The sequence below is a fragment of the Notothenia rossii genome (assembly GCF_949606895.1).
Source record: "Notothenia rossii genome assembly, chromosome: 6".
In the NCBI taxonomy this organism is placed as follows: Eukaryota; Metazoa; Chordata; class Actinopteri; order Perciformes; family Nototheniidae; genus Notothenia; species Notothenia rossii.
In genome coordinates this window covers 68,883,404-68,910,997 of record NC_136909.1, presented here as the reverse complement: position 1 = coordinate 68,910,997, position 27,594 = coordinate 68,883,404, and the positions used below count along the sequence as shown (strand labels likewise).

General features: G+C 41.3%; 2 protein-coding genes across 7 annotated transcripts in view; one reads left to right on the top strand and one right to left on the bottom strand.

Annotated features, from left to right (window-relative positions):
• macrod2 (mono-ADP ribosylhydrolase 2) overlaps positions 1-27,594 on the bottom strand; it is a 418,271-nt gene that overhangs the window by 331,289 nt on the left and 59,388 nt on the right. The window lies entirely within an intron of this gene.
• Positions 14,157-24,483, top strand: flrt3 (fibronectin leucine rich transmembrane 3). The gene is made up of 3 exons (XM_079688234.1): positions 14,157-14,397; positions 19,596-20,272; positions 21,301-24,483. Exon 3 carries the CDS (start codon positions 21,343-21,345, stop codon positions 23,293-23,295), a length of 1,953 nt encoding a protein of 650 aa, XP_079544360.1. The 5' UTR covers positions 14,157-14,397; positions 19,596-20,272; positions 21,301-21,342; the 3' UTR covers positions 23,296-24,483.

Genomic DNA, 27,594 nt, shown 5'->3' with positions numbered 1-27,594 from the left:
AGTTATTGTGGGTTCTGTACTGCACCTTCAATTTCCACTCTCATTGTGACAGCAACATGTTCCTAATGACCCAAGCCTTAGTGAAAGGAAGAAGGGGTACTCCAAAAACAATCTGGTGGAGGAAGCGACACAGATTTGCTGTTTATGGTTGGCTCGCACTAAACGGGCAAGTGTAGAAAGACAGCCTGGCTGCAGCCCTAATTGTCCCAAAAGCATCTATGTGCAGACAAAGTGAGTTTGTTTTTCTGTCCAAATATAACGTTAACATTTTGCCATGACTCTAAATGTCAGGTTTACTATTTTTCATCATTAGCCTGATTCGTTGTACATATAAAGGATTATATTTGTACCCGAAAACATTTACAACAAATAACCTGCATAAATGGAGACTCATGTGATAAAATGACCCGTTACTGTTCAAGATAAGTTAACTATGCTAAATATGCTCGCTTTTTGGTGTCACTATTTGGGTCTTTGCAATACTATTATTATATTTAAAATATATAGTTATTTGCATCGTGCCACATGTTTAAATAAACCCAACTTTGTTTTTTAACAGTATGCAACTTAAAGAAAGATTATTTTTATAAAAATGTCAAATACATAAGGGTTTTCATTCCTCTAATAATGGTGCTACCACGGTAGTAAATAAGGGCAATGGTTTGGGCCGCATGCATGGGCTGTCTCATCACCATGTTTTATGGGTCTTTGCTCAAGAGGATTAAAACTCCTTAAGAAGCTGGTATAAGAGTTTTACAGTCCAACAGCCAAAGACTTAATGCTTTAGGAAATGGGGACTGTTCCTAAAAAGAGCAACAGGGACTTCATAGGGGGCTAAAGACGGGGTAGGACTGAGCCTCAGCTAATGATGCTATGCAAGCACAAGTGTCCAAAGCAAAAAAGAGAAGGCCTGATGGCTGACTGAGCGAGAGCTGCACTGGGAAAAGGGGGATTAGACCCTGGTTTCAGAGAAATCCAACTTTGTGGGCCGAGGTGAAAGGAGTTAGAATAGTCACCCAATCCTGCTCCCCCCCCTGCTTTGTCCTTAGAGACAATAGGCTTAGCTACTCTGATCCACAGCTCTCTGGTTCTGATCACAACCCATTACTAATGCACTGCCATTGCACTTAGGACAGCAATTTACTGATTGCCATCAATTTCAGATGTTGAGACAGCGCCTTGAGTCTTCCATTTTGCAGAGATTTGTCATGATCTGATTGGTGTGTGCGGGTCTCCACTTGAAATTGCAGACTGCTCCTGATCCACACAGATGAAAAAGTGCATACAGTAAGATGAAGAGGAAGAAAATAAATGAAGGTGGCTGAGGCCATTACGTGTGGGGAATAAAATAATATAAAATATATTGCACCACATTCCAACAGCTTTGGCTGCGGATTTAGATGAAATGCCCGATTTTAACGCTCTTGCTGGTGTGGAACCTCATGCAAATCTCAAAGCATGACCTCTGACCTGCAGACAATTGTGGGGCAGTACTTAGAGAGCGCTCCCAGAGATCCTCCCCAGGACTCCAATTAAGGGGGCTTCACATTACTATATACAACAGGTTAAATACCGGCAAAGGAATCTTAAGCTGCACTGCATGTGCTGAAATGCCTGATGGTGCCATGGCAAATACAGAGAGGTGATTAAGTATTGCAGCGAAAAGCACAGATAAAAGGATTGTAATGGTCAAAGAAGACAGGAAGAACATTGTTTATTAGCCGTGTGATGGTTTGAGTACATGACTACAGCACATTATAGTCCAAAGATTAAAGCTATGGGTGCCAATAAGTAAACAAGCATTGTTGGGGGATTTTCCAGAGTGTTATCTTAACTGACCACTTTCTTTATGAGAGGTTTAACATTTGGCAGCTGCACTGCATTCTAATAAAAAGGATGCAGCAGTTCCGATAAAAAAGCAGCCTGTTCTATGCATAATCCTGAGGCGGCGTGTGAAACATGCTGTAGTGTATGCACATGCAGTAAAGCTGTAGCAATACAAAAGATAAAGGACTGCATTTGTCCTTCTAGAAAATTCAAGCCATGGTCCCTATTATAATGGATGTTGCTTTCTGAGGAGCGATATATGAGGCTGGAAAAAAAAGCTTAAAAATTCCTACATGAGGTTAAGTCTCTTAAAGCAATTATCAGCTGTATATTATCAGAAGTTGACGGCTGATGATCATGTTCAACTTTGGCACAAAACAGACTTTGAATCCAGCTGTGTGCTACAGGTTTTACTAAGATTACTAGATTTGCCCGAAAAGATGAGTTTTTTTTAGTAAATCCATTTCAACAGGAAATTACCATATGAGGCCATCAGGGTCGATACAGGGCGAGTGGAAGTAGAGTTGCTTATTGCATTTTCCTACAGCACCTTGTGAAGTAGTCTCTTAACTAAGCAGAACACTTCATTTGAAAGGTCACAGGTGCTCTATCAGACAGGGAAGGTCACTTTCTCTGTAGCTGAGAAAATGCTCTGAGAGGCACTGCAAATGAGAGGGACCATATGAAAAATAGGCAGTGACACGTGGCTACATACAGCAAGAAATGCATAAAGATTTCACTTAAAGCTTGCAAAAGCACTTATCGCCTGTCACTTTGACCGAGCATCTGCTTGCCAATCCATTTGAGTGCTCAGGTAAGTTGTGTGCGTGTGTGTCCCACTCCCATCTCATCACAGATGCATTGAAATTCAATCTCTTGCATGGAATCAATGGGTTTGAGGAGAATTACCTGAGCAGATTAGAGCTGGAGGCAGCTGGAGAGAGCTAGCGTTTGATCATTCCAGCTTTTCCTGCTCTGTTTGTTTTCCCCGCACTTTAGCTAAATTAGTAATTACAGTCACACAGCCAATCTCACCATGGCTACCGTAAAGCCAAAGACACACCTGCAGAAGCGCTAAAAACAAACAGCTAGTTTAGTGGAGCACAAGCTACGACAAACTAATGAGAAAAACTGTCTCGTTTCTATTTCCATGTGAATCCTGCTGGAATTAAAGCGGACGAACAACACAATCAAAAGTGTAAAATAGGAAAGTCTGGTGAACACTAAATGGTCCATCAGCAGAGTTAGACTCGGAAACTATCATGCAGAACCAGTTTCTTACAGCAAAAGCCATCATAGTGTAATAAATATTACACTTGGAATTTTTTGCTTTAACATAATTAAATAACAAAGTTGTAAAGTACAGAGAACTCTTTTTTTAGTACCAGCTTGGACCCTGAGCGGTGTAGCATATTGAATGTTGACAAATAGGCAATGGAAACTAACCATTACTTTGAAAGAGGATAAAAAAGAAGGATCCAGATGGAGGGAAACTTTAACCCACTGAGCCCCTTACAGACGGGACATTTGCAACAATGCTGGATGTTACAGTGCTGCAGTGCTCGTGTTATGTTTGGCATGCAAGAGGGAGCTCAGAAGCCCTTTTCTGTTCCCATTGTAGATGCAGCACTGACGGAGAGCAGCAACGAGTCGGAGAGGAATGATATCAAAGAAGAAGTGATTGCTCAGTTCTCTCACAGGCTGTACCAAGCACTGGATTTGTTTTAAGTATTTTGCGGTTGAGCTGTTAATGATCAACGATTATTGTCAGCACTGCAGACAGGAGGCCCGTCCCTCCTCACAACATAGGCAACTATGTACAGTCCCAATACATGTTCACATCAATTTCATACTTTATTAGTTATGACATATATATATATATATAAGCATAGTTTATGCCTCTCTATATTTGCACACACTATAAGTAAAGTCCTAAAAGCAGCTGGCATGAAGAAACTTGGCCAATGATTTAAGAGAGTCTTTTTCCCTGCACCACAAATGTGGGAAAAATCCTTTTTTTAATGTACCTGATGTGAGGAGAGCTTCCTCACAATTTCAAATTGTCTCATTAACAGTATTTCATGGTTTATTAAACAGATTTAATTCCAACATGAGAAGAAATAAAAACGCTGTCACAGTGCTGTGGCGAGAAGGCAAAAGAAGCCATTTGAATAACTATCTTTGTATGTGTATTAAACCGTGTGATTCAATTCAGTCTCGAGCTGTGTTAAAGTGGAAGGTCCTTTTAAGTCATACTGCTGACATAGCTTTTACAAAACAAGATATTTTTTAAAACACGAAGCAGACATGTACTGTTTAATAACCAGCACATTAACGGAGGAAAGTGCATGTCTGAAAGGCAAATCAAGCTCAAATTGTTTTGTGTCGAAAAGCCACCGAGATATGCTTTTTGACATTTTCTGTCATTTGCCCACGTTTACAAGGATGTGCAGACTAAAACTGAGGAATCCTAAAATAGTGTAATGAAAAAGTGCATCCACTGGTGCTGTCATGTCCATTTTGGGGTACATCAGGGCATTTTCGGCAACAGTGCACTCCCCTGACAGATCCTCTGTCTCAGCTAACACCTCCTTTGGCACTGGGAGCTGCAGCTCAGGAAAAACCCAGACTGCTGTGTGATTCAATATGACTGAAAGAGCCCACTGGCAATGGGTAAATAGATGAGCCATTGGGCCTCTAAATTGATATGGTGACATGTTTCATTTTCCATAAGGTACCATTCAAATGACCAAAGAAATCCTGGCTTTGAAAAAGTAGACACATGTGTAAGCAAACAACTTGGCAATTGCTCACTGGGTCAAACATAAACACAACTGGCTTCTGCTATTCTTCCTCTCATAACAGAGCTGACCATCATATTGGTCTCCAGACAGCAATCAACAGCACAAGGATATCTCTGAGCGCTCGCTACTGCTGGACTGTGCTACACTGCTTTGATGCGTTTCATTCTCAGCATGTTAATGCCCTGTCCAAAGAGTATTGTAAAGCTGGACTTTTGCTAGACTAGCTAGCTAACTAGGCCTCATGTCAATTCTGTTCGAGGTCACTCAGCCCGGTCACCAAGGAAACATGACTGAATGAACAAAGGCAGAGAGTTTGTTAAAGACGGAGAGGGCAAGGTCAGCGGGCCATGTGATGTGGGTGGTAGTGACGGCAATAAGAGGTGGAGGACGGAGGGGCAGACTGAATCCATGGAACTAATCAAAGATTTTTTTTGACTTGATAACCATATGTTGCTAGTTAATTTGAGCCTTTACAGGAAAACTTTATTTTGTTATAGTTTACTGACATCATGAGTAGAACACCAAGAAGGCTTTATGTGGCATGAACTGATGCTTGAAACTTGTATCCCCACAGTCATACACAAGACTCACACTGACAAAAACAGACACAAAGTGTGGCTCAGGTAAACTGATGGCTGGATATGTGAGAAGCCTCAAATGCCTGTCAGACTATGTGAAAAATCACACACTGAGTCTCTATGGAAGACTCCATGTCACTGAATTCAGAGGAACCAGGCAGGGGTTCGGCTGCCATAGCCCCAATTATAACCCAGCACATCATACAGAGCGCTGTTACACTACAGTAAGGGGAAAATGAATTCTCTTCTATTGCTTCTGACACATTGAGCTTCAGATCAGACAAATGTTGTGATTGATCCCCGCCAACCCGCTGACAGATCTAGTGACGGAAAAGAACAGTTTCTCTCTGCACTTGCGCCTCTGCAGGAATAAGAATATCCTGCTGGCACAGGAAACAAAGTGAAAGCCTTTTGAAAAGCGAGTGAAACTCAGTAATGCCAGGCATTAATTACTCACTCAATAAAGTCTGGGATTACACTGGCCTTTCAACAAGAAAGTAAAGAGGGAATGCGCAGTCATATTCACACAGAATCAATTTCAACAATAGATCAGGAGATGAGTAATGGGCTGTTGAGTCTGTACAGCTAACTCCAAAGTGAGTATGCTCTTGTGGATCAACAGAGAGATAGTTAAAGAGGATTTCTCCAGGGAAAGCTAGATAATTCCCAATTGAGCCCGTTTGCTCCCACCCACCCACACCTACATGCAAACACAGAGGAGACAAGACTGAGAATATTCATTAGGAGGATACTGTACTCTAATTAGGCAAGGTGGAAAGAACGAGCACAGGTGTGGGTTGCACCTGCTTGTTGAAAACCCATCATTCTCCATGTTGCAACCACACTGGGATGACGATAACACTCCTTTTCTGTGACTATGATGCCACCGTCCCCACACCCTGCGTTCCTCTGCTCCTCCTACTGCACCTCTGAGGTGCTGCTGCAGGCGTGAAATTTGGCAGGTTGAGCAGCCATCCATACCAAGGCAACAGACGGCACTCCATACACGGAGAAGACACACTTTCTGCTTGACTGACAGATGCATTCCTGTAGGCTGGCTCCAACTCTTCAACTCAGACAGAAAGAAATGTACGAGGCAGAGTAACAGGGCCATATGTTAAAACACATGAGGCTTTTTTCCCCCATGAGCATGAGAGACATATTTTACTCCAGTAGTCTCCACTATCAACTTCACAAGCTGAGGCCCATTGTATTATGGCAGCAGGAGACACTGCTGGGGATCAATATCATTCCACATCACACGCAGCTGTTAATGTGCTCACACTTTAAAGTCTACTGTCATTTTTACAAGAACGGTCCCGCTTACACACAATACAGCTTTTATAGCTACGGCTCCATTTTGGGGCATCACCTGTTGCCATGAAGTCAAATTGATGTCTGTTCATGTGACAGTAAATGAGTGTGTGTGGGTTGTGTTGGCGCTTGACTGTGAGTTAGTGAGAGCATGTGTTTTATCAGTTGCTGGTCCTTGTTTGAACGGAGCCGTGATGAAAGCCTAGACAAACACAAGGGAATGTCAACCAAGGACTTAAGTCAACAGAAAGAGCCTTGACTCTGCCAGGGATCCCTGTGAGAGAGGCACGCCCTTCGACACCACACGAGACTGTTACTCCACACAGCTCCTCTCCACCAGACCCCACCGGCAAGACAGAAATATACTCGACATGGGAACAATAGTGTTCTCAGATACAGTCAAATACATGACCTGAGAGGAGAATGGGAGTTATGAGACTGAAAAGGGACGAAAGAAAGAGTGTAAACACTGTACTATTACACTACTTAGGAAGGGAAACCATACTCGTAAAATGTTAAACCTTCCTTCCGTTTGAAAAACTGATGCAGGCAAGACATTCAAACTATGTATTTGAGATTGATTACAGCCTTGTATTATTGGACTGGTCATGTATTGTGAAAGCAGCAGAAGGGCAAATGGTAAAATAGTCAGGGCAAACATCTAGCTCTATTCAAGTGAGAGCAAGAGATTCACTTTTTCCCTCTTTGTCTGTTTTTGTGTGGGAAGCCAGTGGAGTTGGCCTGAATCCCTATTGACTCAATGTGCTGAGACGTTTCCCCTCTTACCAATGCTAAAGTAGGCATGAGCACTAATCCTGAGGGGTTGAACGGAGCCTCCTCTGGGCTTTCCCCATCCTGAGAGAGCTGGGGGTGGTTGGTGCTGCAGCGCACACAGAACTTAAATGTTTTTGGCAGAAATTTGGCTCAACTTTTATAAAATACGCAGAGCAATTCCCGCTCAAAGCTCACGATGCAACAGTGAAACCGTGTTAAAGCAATCCACGACGGTACGTTTCAGTTTGAATTCAGGGGTTCTCATGGCAGACACTCAGGTGAAAAGCACGAATAAGAGAAATGCTGCTGAGGATGATCATTAAATTGTAATGATCACAGTGTGAAAACTGGGTCACTTGAGCTGCAGAGACAGATATAAGAAGATATATAGAATTACATGCAAAACAATTCACAGGTAAAATAAAACAACAGTTTAAACACTGCAGTATATTAGAAAGTCTCCAAGTTGCAGGTTAAAGCAGTAAGAATATATTAACACAGATAAAAGAAAATACCTATGTGTGCAGTTGTTCATCTTATTAGTTACAGTATATGAAAGAATATAAAGGACTGTGCAGCAGCCTTAGCCTGTGAAAAAATGCATTCCCCATGATAATAAAAAAAGATGTAGAAATGTGGATTGTAAACTGCTTAAAGGGGTATAGAAAGAATAGCTTTTGAAAATGATACAGTCACAGTGATGAATGTTTCTAAATAGGGAATGCTGGCATTTTCCACATTTACAGTGACCTTTACAAAGAGAAGAATGCTTTTTGAGAGCCTATTGTAATGCTATGCAGAAACTAGATGCAAGCAGCTACGGTTCAATCAACACGAGGACTGTTCCCCAACAACAGCCCGCCACAGAAAGGGACCATTTCCATTTCAAATCGCAGCCATTTTCACACCAACACAGACAGCATCAGGAGCTGCCAAAGTCTGGCAGCTCCTGCCCCTAATGTTGTCCCCTATTGCTGCATATAAATTCACAACCATGTTATTGCCTGTGTGATTGATGTTGGTTATAATGGCACTACTTCTATTTACCCAACAGAGCTACCCATCTCCTCTATCGACGATTTGCTGGTTCACTTCCTCTACCTTTTAATGGTTGTCTTTGAATGGTTGACTTAAAGGAGTTCTTAGTGGCCTGTGAAGTGTCGCAGCTTTGTCTATGGTTTGTTTGTGAAATTGGAGCAAATAAAAGTATACTTTAAGGGTAATTATCTGTAAGAAAAAAGCATTGCTCCTGAGCTAAGAGTCCTTACCCTTCAAATGTAACAAAACTATGTGTCACCTTTTGGCTTACTGTTGGCACAGACATACTGTACTTCACATAGTGGAGATTGTAAACATAATTCTGCAATAACAAGCAAAAAAAAAAAACTTGTATGAGTTATTACTGCCAACATATATAGATCATAAATATATCAACTGTGAATTGGGTTATGGGGAACCTTTGCTCGTCCATTTTAGAACAAAATGGGAAAGTGTTAATGTGAACAGTTTTTAACAAAACAACTACAAAACTCCTCATTAAATTAATTATAATTTGAATTAACCTATTTGCAGTCATTGGGAGAAAACATGAGGTTTCTTGCATTGTTTTAATGACATTGATTAAAATAACTGTGTCCCAAATTATGTTATGCAAATGTAGATGAAAGCAATTCAAGTCCAGAATAAACATAAACACTCCGAGTCCACCTGAATTATTTTCTCCCACCCTTCATCACCATCACTGCCAATGTAATACACACTGCCACACACACACACACTCACACAAACACCTCCTCCTGCAGAAGGTTAACCTCACCCCAACAACAGACTGGGATAAAAAAGGGCCTCCTCAAGTTACTCCTAGTTTAACCTAAAACATGTCATTCACAGCTCCACCACAAGCACCTTACACTCTGGCGCTAAAAGGTGGGCGGGCAGTCTGCGAGCACTTCTTTCAGGAAAGTCATAAATGTCTCCTCGACTCTACCGGTGCTTTTATTCCCCCATCATCACTTTCTATAGGCTTCCTTTGAATGTGGATCCTGGATAAGGAGGAATAAGCAATCTGATATCCAAGTTACTCATGATGAGTGCTAAATAACTGGTTTCAGACGCTGAGACCTCCTTGTTGTTTGAAGGTGTTACCAGAAAACACCTTCTGCTGAAGTTTAATGCCAATTAAGTGGCTCTGGTTCCCAAAGAGGCTTTCCACCACCACAATGAAAAAATGTCAAGATAACTTCTCCCAGCTAACAGCATAAGAAAGCAAACTGAATGATATCACTCGAGACAACCACATGCAAGTGCGGAACTGGATAATGAGAATGTATTTTAGGAAAGTGATTGAATCCTCAGCTCAGGGTTGAGAGTACTGATGTTCCCAAATTTGCTCTAAAGCCCATGAAAATATGGAAACATATTTTATTACTTTTGTATTTTCCTAGTAGTTTGTAATCGGGTTCAGTCGTGGAAAAAAACTAAGTAGAGAAATCTTTAAAAAATAAAAAATCATTCTAAGACGTGACTCAAGAGAGTAAACAAAGTCATGCAGATCAAAGAGAGAGAAAAGTCAGTTAGTGTTTGGCACAGATAAGTGAACACTTTGATCATGGTGATGGCAGTGATGTGGGACATCCCTTTTTTAAGTATTCTACCATTTATTTACCCAAAATCCTGATGCCTATGAAGCGCATTTCCTGTATGTGTTCAAATTAGGGCCATTACAGTCCTTGAGGTCTTGTACAATACAGCTTATCTTATCTAGAGCAACAAAAACATGGTTTGTTTCATTAGATAACATTAGCCCTACTTCCGCTCCTTACAGCTGTAAACCCTAACTGACCCTTCATAAGACACTCAAACTTCTAATCTCACAGGACCAAAGCACTCAAATCACCCATATACTGAAGGAATGTGCTGATGAGTTTGGAAATCAGAAAGGTGCATGTTTGTCTTTAAGGCTCTGTCGGTGCTTACACAAGCATATAGAGTCCATTGTAAAGATAAATGCTACCATTTAACGAAGACTGGGGAAAAGATGTTAAGTTGGCTAATTACAGATTTAGTGCAGGAATAGTAAACCAGTTACAAAGCAAGAGAGAAGGGCTACAATTAGATACATTTGAGATGTACGCTGGACTGTGAAAACACTGTATGCTAATTCTATCTTTTATCTCCTTTATTGTGCTGATTAGCACATTGGGAAGGGGGATGCTCAATCTAATCTGATCACAGAGCATTGTGTTTGGGGTCATTAACCTATGGGAGGTTCTAAGGTTGACAAGTCAGCTCCTACCCCCCTCTATCTTTTTGATGGAACTCGCTCATCCCTCAGTCCCTCTGTCTATACAAACAACACAACAGCAACCACAGAAACAGCCAAAGAAAACAAAAGACGTGGGGAAAAACAGCCGACAGGGCTATTTGCATGGCTTGTCATTCTTCAACAAACACAAGGCCCAAGCTGACCACTGGCCCCTAGACTTGCCTAAGCAGCAGGATGTCGGCCCCTTTAGTATCAGTTTCTGTTGTTGTTGTTGACGCCAGTCTTTTTCATGGGCAACATCCTTTTCTCAAAAGATAAAGTGGTCATCACATCACTGAATATCTGGGATCTGCATCAGAAGAGACTAGTATCTTACTGCAGAGCAACCATGCCCCACCATTCTACTGACTTCTGCATTTATATGCATAAAGATCCAACAAGTTCTATCATTAGGTGTTTTCTCTTGCATTCCAGCATTTACATCTGTTCGAACCCACACTAATGAAATCAAACATCCGTCTACATATTTATCAATTTCTTTTCTTTTTTTCATAAACCCTCTTTCTATCCCTGTCACACACATTACACCCTCTGTAAATCAAAAATGTGAAATTTCTAGCATTACCAACAGCACCTCTCATCCACAAATCCTAGTTAAACTGTTGTGATACTGAAAAGCTGCCTGTCAGGATGGCGGAGCAAAGATGAAAGGCCTACAGCAAAGATCTCTGCTGATTGCCTGTAGAGGATGAATATGCAAATAAAGCAGAAGGTAAATGAAAAACAAAGCGGGGGTTTTTGGCAGCAGCCTTTTTACATGTTCTCCTTTATTTGGCATTGGTTAAGAACACGGAAAGTCTATCAATAATGAATGCCAGTCAGAGCAAGGAAGCAGACATGAGGGGAAATCAGTCTCCTTTTTTCCCCTGCGAGCCCCTGAGCGGTTTTGGGGCCTATTGTATTTCACACAAGCTTTTCAGTGAGCACGCATTAAGCTTAAGTGACAGATAAACGGAAAGTTGAGGGAGATAAAATAATATCCATAACACCTAGACTACATTACATACCAATCAGAATAGGTAGTTTGCAGGCAGTCCATAAAGTAGGACACAATAGCCTGCCAACTGCAAGATCTATCTATTGACCACAGCAAGAGCAAAAAAAGTAAATCAATTATCTGGTCGAATGTCTGTCATGAGAGACAAAAACTGGGATCAGGACAGTCTGATATAAAACAAGACCAAGTGCACACTCAACAGTTGTTTTGTTGCCACCAGAGCCAGAAGGCACTTTAGACAGCACTTAGCAAAATCAAGTGGCTTAATATATTTAGCTATCTCTGCACACACACACAACTGAGTAGGAAACAACCTGTCTGTTGTCTAAACGGGGTGAAATTGGCCAGAGAGCATCCTTGGGAAAGGAGAACACCCATCCCCTTGAACAAAAGATGAACAGGGCAACAGATTTCCCTGCTCTTGAGATAACAGAAACCCAACACCCTCGTCCTCCAGTGGGGCTCTTTGTACGTCTGAGAGAGGGTCAATCAGCAGCCGCTGACAGATGTGTCTGCAGTCGATTTAGGAGAGGAAGGCATGGCGAGGTCAGGCATAGGTTTCCTTGCTCTGTCTCCCTCGAGGGAAGACAAGGATCAAGTCAGGATGTCCGAGACTGACCTTTTCTCACCTCGCAGCATTTGGTATACAACACCTGGACTCAAAAGATATAGTTAAGCTCATTAACAAAGTAGCAAAACATTAAGCCGCAGTAGAAACTTTGCAGCACAATTTCAATGTTATTTCAAACAAAAGTGCCTCCAAATGAACAGCATACAATCAGACTATTTATATTTGTCTACAAATCCACTTGTGTTTCAAACAAAAGTGAGAGCCACTCCAGTTGGAAAGCAAACAAATGTGAAAAACTCCACCGGAGGTCTAGTTTCGGCAGATGCTCCAAACTTAAGTACATGCCCGTTCAATTAGGTACTCAAGTTAAGATGGCAATCATGGTTGAACCGTGTGGTGAGGCTGAAGTTGAAGTAGCTTTGCCCTAGCAAACAACTGGGCATGAGATGTCAGCGGCGTCAGACACTTACACACTCAATTTAGTGTAGTATGCACAATCCTAATGAGGCAATAACCATTGGCTCGAGTGGAGGTCCACATCAGCTCATGGGCAAAAAACATGAGTAAAATACCACTATAAACGGGTTTTCATTCTGGTTGTATGTCATCTTTACAAAAAAAATGAATTGTTGTTTACTATTTCTGTTTAGGGCTATCCAGAACGAATAAATAACACCTCTCTAACATACCAGTTTGTTTACTGAAAATGAATGCAGACCCTCCAGTCTTTAGCAGCTAAATAGCATAATAGGTTTGAGGTAATTAAGAAAAGGTAGTATTGAAGTGTATGACAAGTAAGAAAAGAGACATCACATTACTGAGACAGCAACACGCAGATCTGATCACTGACCCACTGTTATCGACAGGAAGTTGATATATTTACCAACAGAAACAGAGCTGCTTTAGTGCGGCTCAATGCACCGAGCTGTAATGTCTGCCCTGTCAGGTAGCCGGGGGGGAGACACTGGAGATGACGCAGGGCAGGAGAGAGTGTCGTCTGGGTCAGATCTGATGTACAACCCTTTGACTAACAGGGTGACTCACTGCCGTTTTGGGCCTTCAGGCCACTGTTTGGCTTTATTTAAACATTGAAACCAAAGAGGATCAAACAGCCAGCACTAGGGGCAAAAGGCAAAATGGTTCAGGTATGTCTCAGCAAACACATTCCCATCCTCTATCGAGTAGCATAACACAAATATTTACGCCACATGCACACATAAGCATATGCAGCATCAAACCTTGTATCATAAATTAGGAATCTGCATAATTCTTGCTTTTAATTATTCTGGTTTAGTGTGACAACATCATCAATTATGTATTACGTGTCAAAGCCTCTTCTTATTATTTGTTTTGAATAGCTAGTCTGATATTGGCTTCACACAGTAAAAGGCACAGGTTTTAGATGTATTTTATATAATTATTACACTTGCTACGGCAAAATACAGGTTGATAATTATAAAACATGTACTTTCTTCTTTGACAAAAGACATTTACTCAATTTAAATATAAAAAGCAACACCTGGGATAATTCAACTGACAAATCATAACGGTAATGAAGCCCCTGATGAAAAAAAACTAATCATGAATTATCCTGACACATCCCAAACAAATGTGGAACAATAATTTAACTAGAGCTAACAAAACCACATGTTACCTAAAATGAAACATTAAGATAGATTGAATCTCAATCACCAACATACTGTATATTTCTGACAGTTTGCATTGCTTTCCAACCAGTGACTATTCACTCTTATGTGCACACATCTGACAGGGACGTGAGTGCCTTTCCCCTTTCCTCCACTCCCCCTAGTGTATCCATCCAACACTGCATTTTCCTCTCGTGCATCTCCCAAACAGAGAGAGAGAGAGGGGGGACAGAGAGAGTGAGAGAAACAGGCCCCGCCTCCAGATGACATCAGTGCTCTGTTGAAGCTAGAGGCAAGCACAACTCCACATTTGTGTGGAGGTCTACCCGTGCACCAACGTCCTTGCACAGCCTACAGATTGTGTATGTGTGTGGGGAGCACCAGTAAACAGAGCAGTGCTGCTAAAGATAAACTCCAAATAGCTCTAGCCTTGTGAGTGAGAGGGGCTCTTTTGGATTTGAATTGAAGTCCTCGTGGATTGGATTATATATTTTTCCCCCGTTGTGAACCCCAATTTAAGAGGATACCTGTTACTTTCCCTTTTTTTGGTTGATTATAGAGGTAAGTGTGTTTTGCTGGTACAATCCTGTTGGGAATGCATCCTTTTCATCTTTTTGGATCTTCTTTCTGGCAGATGGAATTCAAAATCATGCGGGATCCTAAGGAGTTGCTTGTCTATTTATTAGTTATCCCCCTCTTCTTTCTTTCTTTTTTGTTTTCCTTTTGAATACTCGGTCAAGGAGAAACATTATTTGGTTTCTGTGATGGGGTTGTGATAGATGCGAAGCAACGCTTTAAGCGATAAAAGAATCGTGAGTGCATTTTTTTTCTTCCAAACAAACAAATTGAGCCCTAGTTTACGCACTGCGAGTCATTCTGCTCAGTATGGCAAATGAAATCTGACTTGGACAGATTAATCCGTCTCGTCATCTCAAGTCCCTCACATGTCTGCAACTTGCTGCTCCGACCCTGTGCTGCTTCCCTATTTATTCTAGCAGAGCCCACAAACAGAACATCTCTGTTTCTGCTCTCCCGTGTTTCCACTCTGCCTGTACAGATGCTTTTCTTGTTTCGACACGTTACATTTCTAGATCACATCCACACTCCGCCTCAGTACATTGGTCACAACATGTAAAAAGCACTTTAAAAAGAGCAACAGCGGCGTCTAAAATCTTTCATTTCCAGCTTAGAATTTCCCCCAAACAAGTGGGGAAAATAAAGAGTGGCGAATGCGCAAACTTGATAGGATTAGCGGGGCTGTGTGATCTAGTCTCAGCGCTGCAGCTCGAGCAGACTCCCCGGCGTGAATCTGAAATTGCGGTGCAGATCCCGCGGAGTCAGACATGAAGGGGCAGCTGCAGAAAGTCCGCTAAATGCGTCTCCAGCGCCACTGTCTCACACTCGGAGCACCCCTTTTATGCATTAAAATATACTGCTTTAAATTGCAACTAGTTTGAATATAATAGGTACGTCCCCTTAAAAAGAACATTACAACGTTATGAGAGCTTATTTTGTAGGGGCGCAGTCATGAAAGTCCCTTAAAATGTTCCATAGGCAGCAGTTTGTATACAAGCAACGGCTCATTTAACGCACATAACATACTGTAACATTAACAATGACGCAAAACACATAGGCCTACCTGACTGCCGTAATAATAGCACCCAGAAATAGACGCAATTTAATACATCCTGCTCATATGGCCGACTAACATTCTAATTTTAAACTATATCATTACGACTCAAATACACTGTACATATGAACTTGATATTTATACCATCAAGCCAATGCATGCAATACTCTTCTTCAATTCTCATGCACTGTATTTAAGCTGGAAGTTTTATAGTCAACTCCAGGGCAGTAGCAGTTTTTAAATCCAATTTAACATAACCTTTTGAGATGATAAGGGCAGCCATGTTTTACACATAGCCTATATATAAATGCAAACTTGACTTCAATTATCAGGCAATGTAACTGTAGCTCTTTGTTGTCAGGGTGTTTGAGAGACAAAGGAATAAATAGCCTGTTAAACATAGTAGACATGAGGACAGACCCAATTGTCTATTGCGCCTAAGGCAAAAGTCCCCAGTCAATTGCTTTCAGAGGGAATTCACATTGCAGATTAACAACTAACCAGGTCACTACAGACAGAGTATTCTATTGCCTCAACAGTTAAATCATAAAATATGAATGACTGTGTTAGGGAAGAGAGTGATAAAAAAGACTTTGAGAAATACACAGACATATTTCAGATTTGACACTGTACTCTGAGGAGGCCTGCAGATCTTTTCATAATTTATTTATCCACTGAGCAGTGCTTTTTACCAAATATTCCAAACTTTAAGTGTCAAATTGTTTTGCATTGTTAAATGGGGGATTAAAGTAAAAAGGTATACACATTGCTGCAAAGCATAAACACTGCAGGGAAAATCTTTTCCAGCACCATGACTCAGGAAAAAATTTAGATGGGCCAGAAGTGAGGTTAACAAACCTGTGTATTGTAGGTAGGTGTCTGGCCTGTGCTGAGATGGGCTCCTGTGAGCAGCTAAACATGAGTATTCATTGTTTTGGTGTTTGCCTGTCACATACAGACACACACACACACACATCATCTTGCAGTGCCTACCACCCCCATGTGGGGAAAAACCACTGCAGCTGCTACAGATCTCTCCTTTCAGCCTGTTACAAAAGAGAGACCCCCGTCCGTCCCAGGCCTCTCTGCGCTCCTAATGGACCGGCAAAAGTATCATCTGGTCCACCCATCTAAAGACCGCACCATGAGGCCACATACCAAATCTGTGAAGCTATCACAGATTTGAGCCCATTTTCTCTTCGCCTGAAAGGTGTCTTGTGAATTCAGATCTGATCATGAATGTTCCATTGTGTCTCGGCACCACAGCAGGCTGCTGCTTGGTGTCCTGACATGCAGCTTACTAATATGTAAATCAAAGGGAAGACATGGCACAAAAACAATAAAAACAAAATGTTCCTTCAGCAGAAAATCATGAAATAAACTATTTTATATGACAAAATACAATTGGAAACTTCACTTTGCTTTCATATTAAGATAGCTTTAGCAGCCAGGATACAAATGTTTATTTGCATAATAACACAACCATAGCAAATGTTTTCTAGTTTGTCCTTAAAATCAAAACAACTTGCCAAATCACATCACAGAAACAACATATGTTAAGACTAAAATCTGAAAATAAATGTACACCCAAAATAACAATTTTGTGAGCAATCAACCATAATTCAAAACTATATTATGAATTAGAATAAATAATCAACAGCAGATACAAACAACATTGATTTCCCAATGGAGGGCTCTACTGTGGTTCAAATTTAATTCCAGGGCTCATGAATAATTTAACAGTCAGCCATTACTACTTCTACAGCACTTTCCCTCCTAAATGCAGCCAGTGTAATATTATTCTGTATTTTACTAAAGTCATTATAATCAGCAATACTTTTGACAGGCATGAAATTGTTTCTATTTGAGGTTTTCCAAAGCCTTTCTTGTGCAGTGTATGACTAGGGGGCACAAAGTCTCGGGCTCTGTTATTGCAGACTGATGTGCATTTATGCGTGTTGAGCTCACAATGGCTATCAGTGTCCAGCTTTGTGTGAGCCTCCCACACTCTTCACTGAAAGGTAACTAGCTGTACACACAATTTTACCAGGATGCTCAATTTAACTTTGCCAGTTCAGATTAAATGAAGCAGAAGCCACTTTGACTGTCGGCCGGCAGAGCTTATTAGAACGATGGAGAAAGACATCCATCACTAAAAATGTTTAACTCGGCCTTCATTGCCCTCAAAATGATTAGTGTGCACATTTGAACGTGTGTGAGAGTCCGTACGTACATGCGTGTGGGTGTACGTTATTAGTAAATGCAAGAGAAAAGGCTTGCAAAGTGGACTGTGTAAAGGAGAGGCATTTCTAAATTGCCTGAATAAACTGCTTTAATACCTCTGTTGAGGTTACAAGGTCCACATGCTTGCCTTGTGGTGAACAAAAGAGAGGGGCCACTCTCCTGAAATCCGATGAGCGTAAAAAAAGGGAAGGGGGAAGAAACAGCCCAGCATCTAGGCCTGACTGCCCCTCGTAAAGTAAGCATGATGTGCTTGTTTCAAAGCAGACGTCACCCACAGTTTAACGATGATACAGTATGCTACGTCTTTTTTTGTAGCTCTTTCTGACTATATTTTTCTCAGCAGGTAACAGAATTGTAGTTGCCAAAGTTAAACTAACATGAACATGATGTGCAATATAATAGCTATTTATTCAGGGAATCATCCTGTATCTCAATTCTACATGCCTATAATTCCAAGTGCAGATAGTTCCTGCTGGTCTCCATTGATAAGAAAGAATTGCATTTATAATTACTTTCTTTTATGTAATGCTAAGAATTCAAGGATTCATATCAAGACTACATACTTAACATTATTCAGAGGATGGGGAACTTTACAAAATGAGGTGAAAAGGGCAATTTAAAATTGAAATAGCTTGACTAAGTGCTACATTAAAAGTTCATTCCAACAGACAGAAATCACATATCCTTCTATCACCCCGCCATTTTCTAAACTCCATTACTGAATTTCATCTCTTTCCCCCCCCCCCCCACCCAGTCAGACTCCTTTATTTCAGAAGTCAGTAGAGGTCACATCTGGTGCTCTTCCCTCAGACTCTAATCTAACTAATGTAATACTGGACTAAGGGGCCGTGTTTAGATGGAGCAGAAGGAAGGGGGGCATTATTATTACACAGCATCTCAGGAGTTGTAATCGAGTTTCAAGCCTCTCAATTTCCTAATCTTCTCCTTGTCATGGGCTACAACTGTTAAACGGCCGGGCCCCTTGTTCCTAATTTACCTTTACATGTTTTACAGCAAACAATGGCAGCCAGGGGGTCACATGAATGGTCACACGACATAAAGGGACGCAGGGCTATTGTGTTCTAAGAGGAAACATAATATTTTCTTAAGCAAAGGAAATTCTATTTTTACTAATAGAAACAACATTCTTAGAGGGTGGGGTGAGGCAAAGGGGTCACACGGAGGAGCTAGACAGGGATAAATGTGCTCTTCTCCATACAACATTTAAATGAGCCTCATTTGTAATGTGTGCTTTTAACAATGCAAGTCATTCAGTGAGCTCCGACTAGATCCGTTTTTCCCCTTATTAGTGGAATCTGACTGGCAATGACTAACTTTTTTTAATTTCAGGACTAGTTCTCTTCTTAAACACCAAAAGTTCAGCCTAAGATTGAACAGGACTGAGAATGGCACAGGGACTCCACCCTGAGCCATTGTGTTGGGGTCTAGATCAATGTTGTCTTTCGAATGCATAGACGTTCTTTTCTCGAATCTCCATAAAAAAATAAATGTGCTCTGTCAAAGTAAAGGGCTGTAAAAAGGTCAACTGGCTAACTTATAGGCCAGAAGAAAGGGTATTTTAAATTCACAATATGAGCGAGGTCAGAGTTCAGCATCAAACACAATCGTTATTCTCTCAGCATCAACACCTGGTTAACTTAAGGTTTCACATGAAAATCAATGGCTGTCATGAGTGGGCATAGAAACTAATGTATCAGATCAAAAGAATAAAATAATGAGAAAATAAGGTATAACTAACTAAAATCTGTTAAATAAAGGCATTTGATCAAAACTTGAAAGATTATACTTATTGCATGATCGTCAAATCATTATTTTGTACTGATTGAATGTGGACACTAAATATGTTTGTCTCTGATTTTTTCAGAACATCACCCAGGTGTGAGGAGGGCACAGAATAAGACAAGCTGCAGATGCGTGAGGGAGGCTGGGCCCAGGAGGAAAGGGGAACATTGGCTATCTCCTTCAGAAAAAGGGACCATAGCCCTGGATTAATGCGTATACAGGCTCGGCAAGGGAGCAGAGGATTCTGGGTTACCTGAAGACCTGGAGTACACGAGGGAACAGGCCTGTATTGAGCCTGTGGCACAGAGGATTGGCATGGCTCAGACCAGCTTTGGGTCAACTCATCATGCCTGTTGGGCTTGATTGCAGAAAGGAGCCTGTGCTGAAGCTCACTCCTTCCAACACCCGGAGCATTTTACTACACTCAAAAAATCTCCTTTGCAGTTATGGCTGTTGAGCTCAACACCCATTAGGATTTTTAATATTACCTGAGAGCGCATGTTTTATCTGTAAGAGGAGATGCTTTTTCTACAGGCTTATCTGCCATGGTAAAGGCATTGAAAGTATGAGCCTCTGACTACACAGAGGAGGTCTTCGTCCAAACAAGGATCAGCTCAGCAAACACTGACCTGGTCAGGATATCACCAGAAACCCCTTTGGACAAACATTTCCTTTCAGATAGGATAAGAGCAAATTCAAGAGGAAAGCCTGATTGGATTTTTGTTGGCTGGAAAGGATTTACCCCATCGTATAAATCAGGTATGACAAATACGGATGGCTTTGCTTCTTTTCACTTCACTGACCAGGCCACCATTTGTTATGAGACGTGCAGGAAGAGAGGTCATGGCAGGAGTGCATAATTAAAGCAATAAATCAGTATGAGCCTAATTAAAAAAGGAACTACATATTGATGGTGAAAAAAGAGACAGACAACCAATTGGCACCTTCTGCCTTTCACCAGTTTTTTCATTTCCAGGCTATGAATTGTGTTTGTTTCATTAAATGTTTTTGTTGATTTAAACTCATAAAATAACACAATTACAATAAAAAACATTAACATAGCACTGTGGAATGTTTGATAAAGCTTCCAAATGTTATGTTTTGGCCTCTGAAAATAGTAAAATAAAAAACTGTCTCTCTTGGATCTTAACATGCTAAAAACGTTTTTCAAACCACTTTTCTGTGAGGAGAGATATCTCTTCCCTACCTTGTTAGCGGCAAGTTAAACCTGAGAATTTAAATGGCAAAAATAATAGGTAATGATCCAACAGGACTTAAGAGCATGTCAGTTCTACAACAGTTCATCAACAAAGCCTTACTTTGTTCACTCTTGTGGTCAGTAGCGATGAAAGACAGCCTTGAGATACAGAACTGTGTAAAACAACTACGGGATGCGATTAGCTTTCACAAGTCAGGGCCAACAAGCCGAGGCACAGAGATTTAATTCACAAAGTTCCAAAGTTAAAACATTTCTTTGATGGAAGTTTTGTTTCTAATGCAGGTTACTTTTTTTTAACTTCTTATCTTCTTATGAGATGGACAGACAGATCTGAAGAAAACTGTTTATTAAAAGGGGAAAAAATAAATGGTATTGTTGCTCTCTGCCAATCCTAATGAGCAATTCATATACATTTAATAGGAGGATTTCAAACGGATTTTTTCAGCAGTTATTTAATCTAGAAAGTGCTGCGGGCAGTATTTCAAACACCCGGCATTTATGAGAGCAGGAATTTGGCTCTCCTTTAAAGGCCTTGTGTATTAAATGTACCCTTGTGTCTTCTCCCCAGGGGCCCTTGAGTGTTTAGACTGCCAGGCAACACAGCTTCAAGATGGTGCCTCAATGCAAGGCCTTTATCCTCTTCATCATCAGGGTCGGGCTGCTGCTGGGTCTTGCTAACCCCCTGGTGACCTCCACCTCGTGTCCCTCAGCCTGCCGCTGCGATGGGACCTTCGTCTACTGCAATGACCGTGGCCTGACTTCCATCCCAACTGGTATGCCCAAGGATGCTACAGTGCTCTTCCTCCAAAACAATCGCATCAAGAGTTCGGGCATTCCTGCAGAGCTCCGCACGCTGACAAATGTGGAGAAGATTTACCTTTACGGCAACAATCTGGATGAGTTCCCCACTAACCTTCCTCTTGGGTTAAAAGAGCTCCACCTTCAGGAGAATAATGTTCGGATGATTACCCATTCCACTTTAGCTCAAATTCCCTACATTGAGGAACTACACCTGGATGATAACTCTGTCTCTGCAGTCAGCATTGAGGACGGGGCCTTCAGGGACAGTAGTTACCTCAGACTGCTTTTTCTCTCAAGAAACCACCTGAGCACCATCCCTTCAGGCCTACCCATGAGCATTGAGGAGCTGCGCTTTGATGACAACCGCATCTCCTCCATCTCAGAGCAGTCGTTGCAAGATCTCATCAACCTAAAGCGACTAATCCTGGATGGTAACTTGCTCAACAACCGTGGGATTGGGGAGATGGCTCTGATCAACCTGGTCAATCTGACCGAGCTCTCGCTAATGAGGAACTCCTTGACATCGCCCCCAGCCAACTTGCCAGGCAACAGTTTGGAGAAGCTGCAGCTACAAGATAATCACATTAATCGGGTCCCGCCTGGGGCTTTTGCCTTCCTTAGGCAGTTGTATCGCCTGGACCTGTCTGGCAACAACCTGAGCAGCCTCCCACATGGTGTGTTTGAAGATCTGGACAATCTCACACAGCTCCTGCTACGCAACAATCCCTGGCAATGCACTTGCAGGATGAAATGGGTGCGTGACTGGCTGCGATCGTTGCCATCTAAGGTGAATGTACGTGGCTTTATGTGCCAGGGTCCAGATAAGGTCAAAGGCATGGCAATTAAAGACCTAACTACAGAACAGTTTGACTGCTCCGATTCAGAAATCATTCACACCTACGAGACAAGCACAGTCTCCAACACTCTACGCCCCACACAGCCTCAGTGGCCCTCGTTTGTGACTAAAAGGCCTGTAGTAAAAAGGCCCGACTTTGGTAAGAATTACCACAGCACTACCACTTCTTCGGGCAGAAAGATCATCACCATCAGTGTGAAGTCAAGTAGTGCAGACGCAATACACATATCATGGAGAGTGTCCCAGCCCATGACCGCCCTACGGCTCAGCTGGCTGAAGCTGGGACACAGTCCTGCCTTTGGCTCCATCACTGAGACCATTGTGCAGGGGGAGAGGAAGGAGTACCTGCTCACGGCACTGGAGCCAGAGTCTTCCTATAGGATATGTATGGTTCCCATGGAGACCAGCAACATTTACCTGTCAGATGAGACGCCAGTTTGCATCGAGACAGAGACTGGTTCTCACAAATCATACAACCCGACTACAACTTTAAACAGAGAGCAGGAGAAAGAGCCGTACAAAAATTCCAGTCTGCCTTTGGCTGCTATCATTGGAGGGGCTGTGGCTCTTTTGGCAATAATCATGTTGGCACTGGTGTGTTGGTATGTCCACAGGAACGGTTCGCTTTTTTCCAGGAATTGCACCTACAACAAAGGCCGAAGGAGAAAGGATGACTATGCTGAGGCTGGCACTAAGAAGGACAACTCCATCCTTGAAATACGAGAGACTTCTTTTCAAATGATACCTATAAATCACCTTCCGGTGTCCAAGGAGGAGTTTGTGATACACACGATTTTCCCGCCTAATGGCCTGACATTATACAAAAGCCCACATAACGAGAACAGTATTAACAACAGGAGCTACAGAGACAGTGGAATACCAGATTCAGACCATTCCCATTCATGATATTGCGCATGGCCATTCATGATGAGTGCGTGACAAACAGAGTGGCAAGACTTTTACAAAACACTGGATCTATAAGACTAAGGAAGCAATGTTCTGTACATTTGCCATATAATTTATATTTAAGGACATTTTATGAGGACGAAGAAAGTTCCAGTTGCAGGCAATCACTGAACCATCAGTGGGTATTGTAACTAACTGCAATTCTATATTTTAGGAATTTGTAGTAATTTGTACTGTATTTCCTTTGCTTAAGGTTATTGACCAACTAAAAGAAACTCTGTGTTCTACTGAGATATGATGACTTGTCAACTGTGAAAGTGGGTTTTCATTGCTGTGTTGAACAATCAGACCTTAGAAAACCTTGTAGTATAAGCACAGGTCATTCTTTTAACTTTGTGGCTGTCTGAAAAACAAAAAGGCAAAAAAATGACATAAAGTAAACTAAGGCACAGCTGATCAACTAGTTTGCAAAGCAGGCATGTTGCCCTCGAAAAGAATGAGCAGTCAGTAGCTGTCTCCATATAATAAGGACCAAGAGTCCTGCTCTAGTATTCACCTGGTATGGATAACAAATAACTAAAGATGAGGTGCCATGCTTTATTTCTCTGCTTTGTTCAGTGTGTGATTTTTCTTTCTGTTTAGCAAGAAGAGGAAACACAGCAAAGCAACCCAAGCAGGGTCCAGTGTTTGATAGGATTGTAGACCACAGCACAGGTCAGAAAAAGCACACAGACCTTAAGGAGCTCTCTGCTTCCCAAAACAAGTAGACTGGACAGGCTGAAACAGAGGACCCCCCACCATCTCTATTTGTACAAGCCAACAATGGCCAAACGACAATGGCGGCATTCTTTAGTACCATGTACCCTACGTCATTCTAGTCACCAGGCCGAAAAGAGAAAACATGTTCGATTTCATTAGAATTACAACCGTGTCAGCAACTCCTTGTTATGAGTATTATTTTGTATTTTTTTCCAAATGAACACACTATTATGTTACCACAATTTGAAGTTAACTGTTCTTAACAATTGAAAACCAAAGTGCATTGTATGCCCTTTGGCCAGTCTTGTATGTGCCTTGATCCAATGCTTATTGTATTTAGCTTTTTAAGAAACCAGTGACTTTTTTTCATACACACTTGAATATGAAAAAATATTGGTCATATTACAGAATAAAAGTGGACAAAAATAACCTTGGTCTTCCTTATCTTGAGTACAACAAACCCCATTTGAAATCCTACTTTTTTTTATTCTGTTCAATTACTATTATCCCATAATGCTTTGCTGTGATTGCTCAATCCTTTTTTTTCTACTCAAGATAATTTTATCTTTGTACAAATGTGAATTGCCCTGGAGTAAAGTAGAAGGCTACAGGGGACCGGTTTCATTCACTTATATCTCAAATGACTGTCGAGGCACACAATCTTAAATTGCTTGGAGAGGAAAAACAGAACCTACTACAAATATATCCTCACATTGATCTGAACTCAAAGGCTTTGCTCGTAGCCCTAAAACCAAATCTCCCCTTCAAGACTTAGTGAACTCTTAACAACAATAACTGAGATACCGTTCTTGAAACCCAGTGTTCCACTCAGGGCTGTCTGCAAAGCAACATGTGCTTGAGGCTGATGTTGTTCTTTTGTGTGGTGAAGCCATGTGTGACTTATCTGATTGGCCAGAGAGAGAAATGTCACAGAAGAGTAGAAATAGGCTGTGAAGAGATTGGACACTTGGGTTTGATGGACCTCCAAGGCACCATGGCAACAGAAAACTAATGACGAGGCACCATATGGAGGTTGGTACAGGCAGACCCTGATGGGGATGCCTGTCCCGGCAGAGGACAGTGTATATATACACTGCTCAGGGCTCCGGGCTGCACACTTAATGACATGGTTGCAGCTCACCCGAGCAAGAGCCCATGGAAAGGTACAAGAGCAGTTAAATAGCCTATTAGCTTGTTTTACAAATGCATCCAACAGACTATCTTGTGAAAGCTAACATAAAGTTAATGCGTTTAAGATTATAATCACTAGATTCCAGCACTGCCTATAATACTACACAAAAGCACATACTGTTAGACTTGTTCAGTGTGTATCACAAAAAATATCACACACCCACATTTACACACCCACAAGCTCTTAACACAGCGTAAGCTTTAATTACAGTAAGAAGAGCCGCTAAAAGCTGCACACGCTATCCAAACCTTAAGTATACACTAACCCTGCCCTTTACACTAAATATATATCACATTAACTTTGAATTAAAGTAAACAGACGGTCTACTTTTAGAATACCCAATAGTTATAGTTTCCATATGAACACTGTCAATAGCTTTTTGTTCTAGCTTATGAGTTAAAAAAAAAAAAAACACTACGTGAATTTTTGCACCACATTTCATGTCAGAGATAACATTTGTCACATTTTCTGTTATGTATGCTTTAAACAAAAACACATAATGTGTTGTGATCTTAAGTTAGGATGTAAACTAAAGTAAAATACGTACGGTTTTATTATTGCTATTATTGGCCTTGCAGATTATGTGTGAGCAGAGATCTCAGTTGGCTCCACACATTTTGAGAAAGGAAATAGTGTTATATTGCTTAGCAGGGCGTCCATACAGTATGTCTAGGAATAGCTAGAACCTCTTAAAGTGATATTTCAGGGCCAGAAAGACTATAAACATAGTGTACCGATGAGATCACTGCAATTTATTTAACTAGAACAGCAATCTTTTATGTTTTATTGATGAGTAAGTTAATTATTTGCATGGATTTTGTAGTGACTGACTTGGCTGTCCACTTTAAAGTTCTAAAGATTTATAATAAACAACTCTCACATTTTCTGTCCTCTAGTCTAAGTGATAAATGAAAATGTAGCTTAATGGTCGAAGGATCATTCTATTGTTGTGATCTCACTGAAAATAATACATTAACCAGAGCAGCTTTGTACACTTTGGCTAAACCAAGTATGAGGGAAAATTGATGAACCAGAATGCTGACGGCGCGGTGTGACCTCACTTATCACTCATGACCCTAGCCCTGTGTGTCCCTTTAAACAATTCCTTAATCAATCTCATGTTCTGACTGAGGTCAGACAAGTGTTTAAACAACACAAGATGCCACATGCATTTGTCTCCTGTGTGACACTCATAGAAGCTAATTATGTGTGTCTTTTATGTAACCCAGAGAGAAATAGTAATGGTCTGCCTCAGGCTGCCGTTATTCCTATTGTAATGTACTGGTCAGGCAGCCGGTCACATTTGCATTCCTATAGATTCTCGTATCAAAGCGCCTCTGGATGACCTCAGTGTTGCCAATAGCTGGGCATGCTTCTTCTCTGTCAGCACCATTAGTGTGATCAAAAAGAGCACAAGCCTTGTGACCCTATGACTGATTAGTGAGGTCAGCGAGTTAAGGTCAGACTCAGTTTACGCATATCAAGAGATGAAAAATGAATGCTTATCAGTGCCCGCAGAACATAGCAAGTCATCAGGGACACTGATGGGCAACCTGTCCACAATGAGGATGCTTAGCTCAGGAGAGACCCCCTGGCATTCATTACAGGGCAATCTAAGCAGGGACGGCAGGAATTATGGACAAAAACACTACCAAGAGGAGGTCAGCTGTTTAGCTAATGGCTTGATTACCCTCAGAACCGTGCAAATGCTCACAGCATAAGGTTAAGCCACTATTGATACAGTGAGGACAAATATGAGTTGTTTTGATTTAGTTTATCAACATGATTAGTAACGCTCATCAATGGCACTTTAAAAAACCAAATTAGAAAAAGTTGCTTGGATTTGAAACAAAAAAGGGAAAACAAATAATCATCAATGTGTTAAGGAACTATCAACTGAATAAATAAATACTGAACAGAAGAAGTTGCTTTTCGGCAACATTTAGTTCTATAGGTTTAACACAGAATAGAAGTTCTTAAATTCAAAAAGTAAAATGTGTGCTTCATCAACACATGGACACGTATGCTGAAAGCGGCTGTACATTCTAAACAAAAATAAAAAAAGGGCCGCTTGCTGTTTTTTCTCCCTCACATCCTGTTGCACGCAGCTTGCACATCAAACAGACCCATGATTTAATGGCCTCTAACTGCTGAGCGGAGTGGTGCTGAGGTCAGAAGCTGAACCAAGGCTCAGGGCCTCCCACAAAGTCTGCACTGCCAATGTGTTTGCATGTACTGTGTGTGTGCTCATGTGTGTGGGATAAAAAGAAAAGAAACTAAACATTTTGATACCCTGAAGTAATCTTTCCATTTATCCTCTCGCACAGCATATCGTTCATTCACACACA

Coding starts and splice junctions, on each gene's coding strand:
- flrt3 (XM_079688234.1), top strand. CDS start 21,343: ATGGTGCCTCAATGCAAGGCCTTTATCCTCTTCATCATCAGGGTCGGG.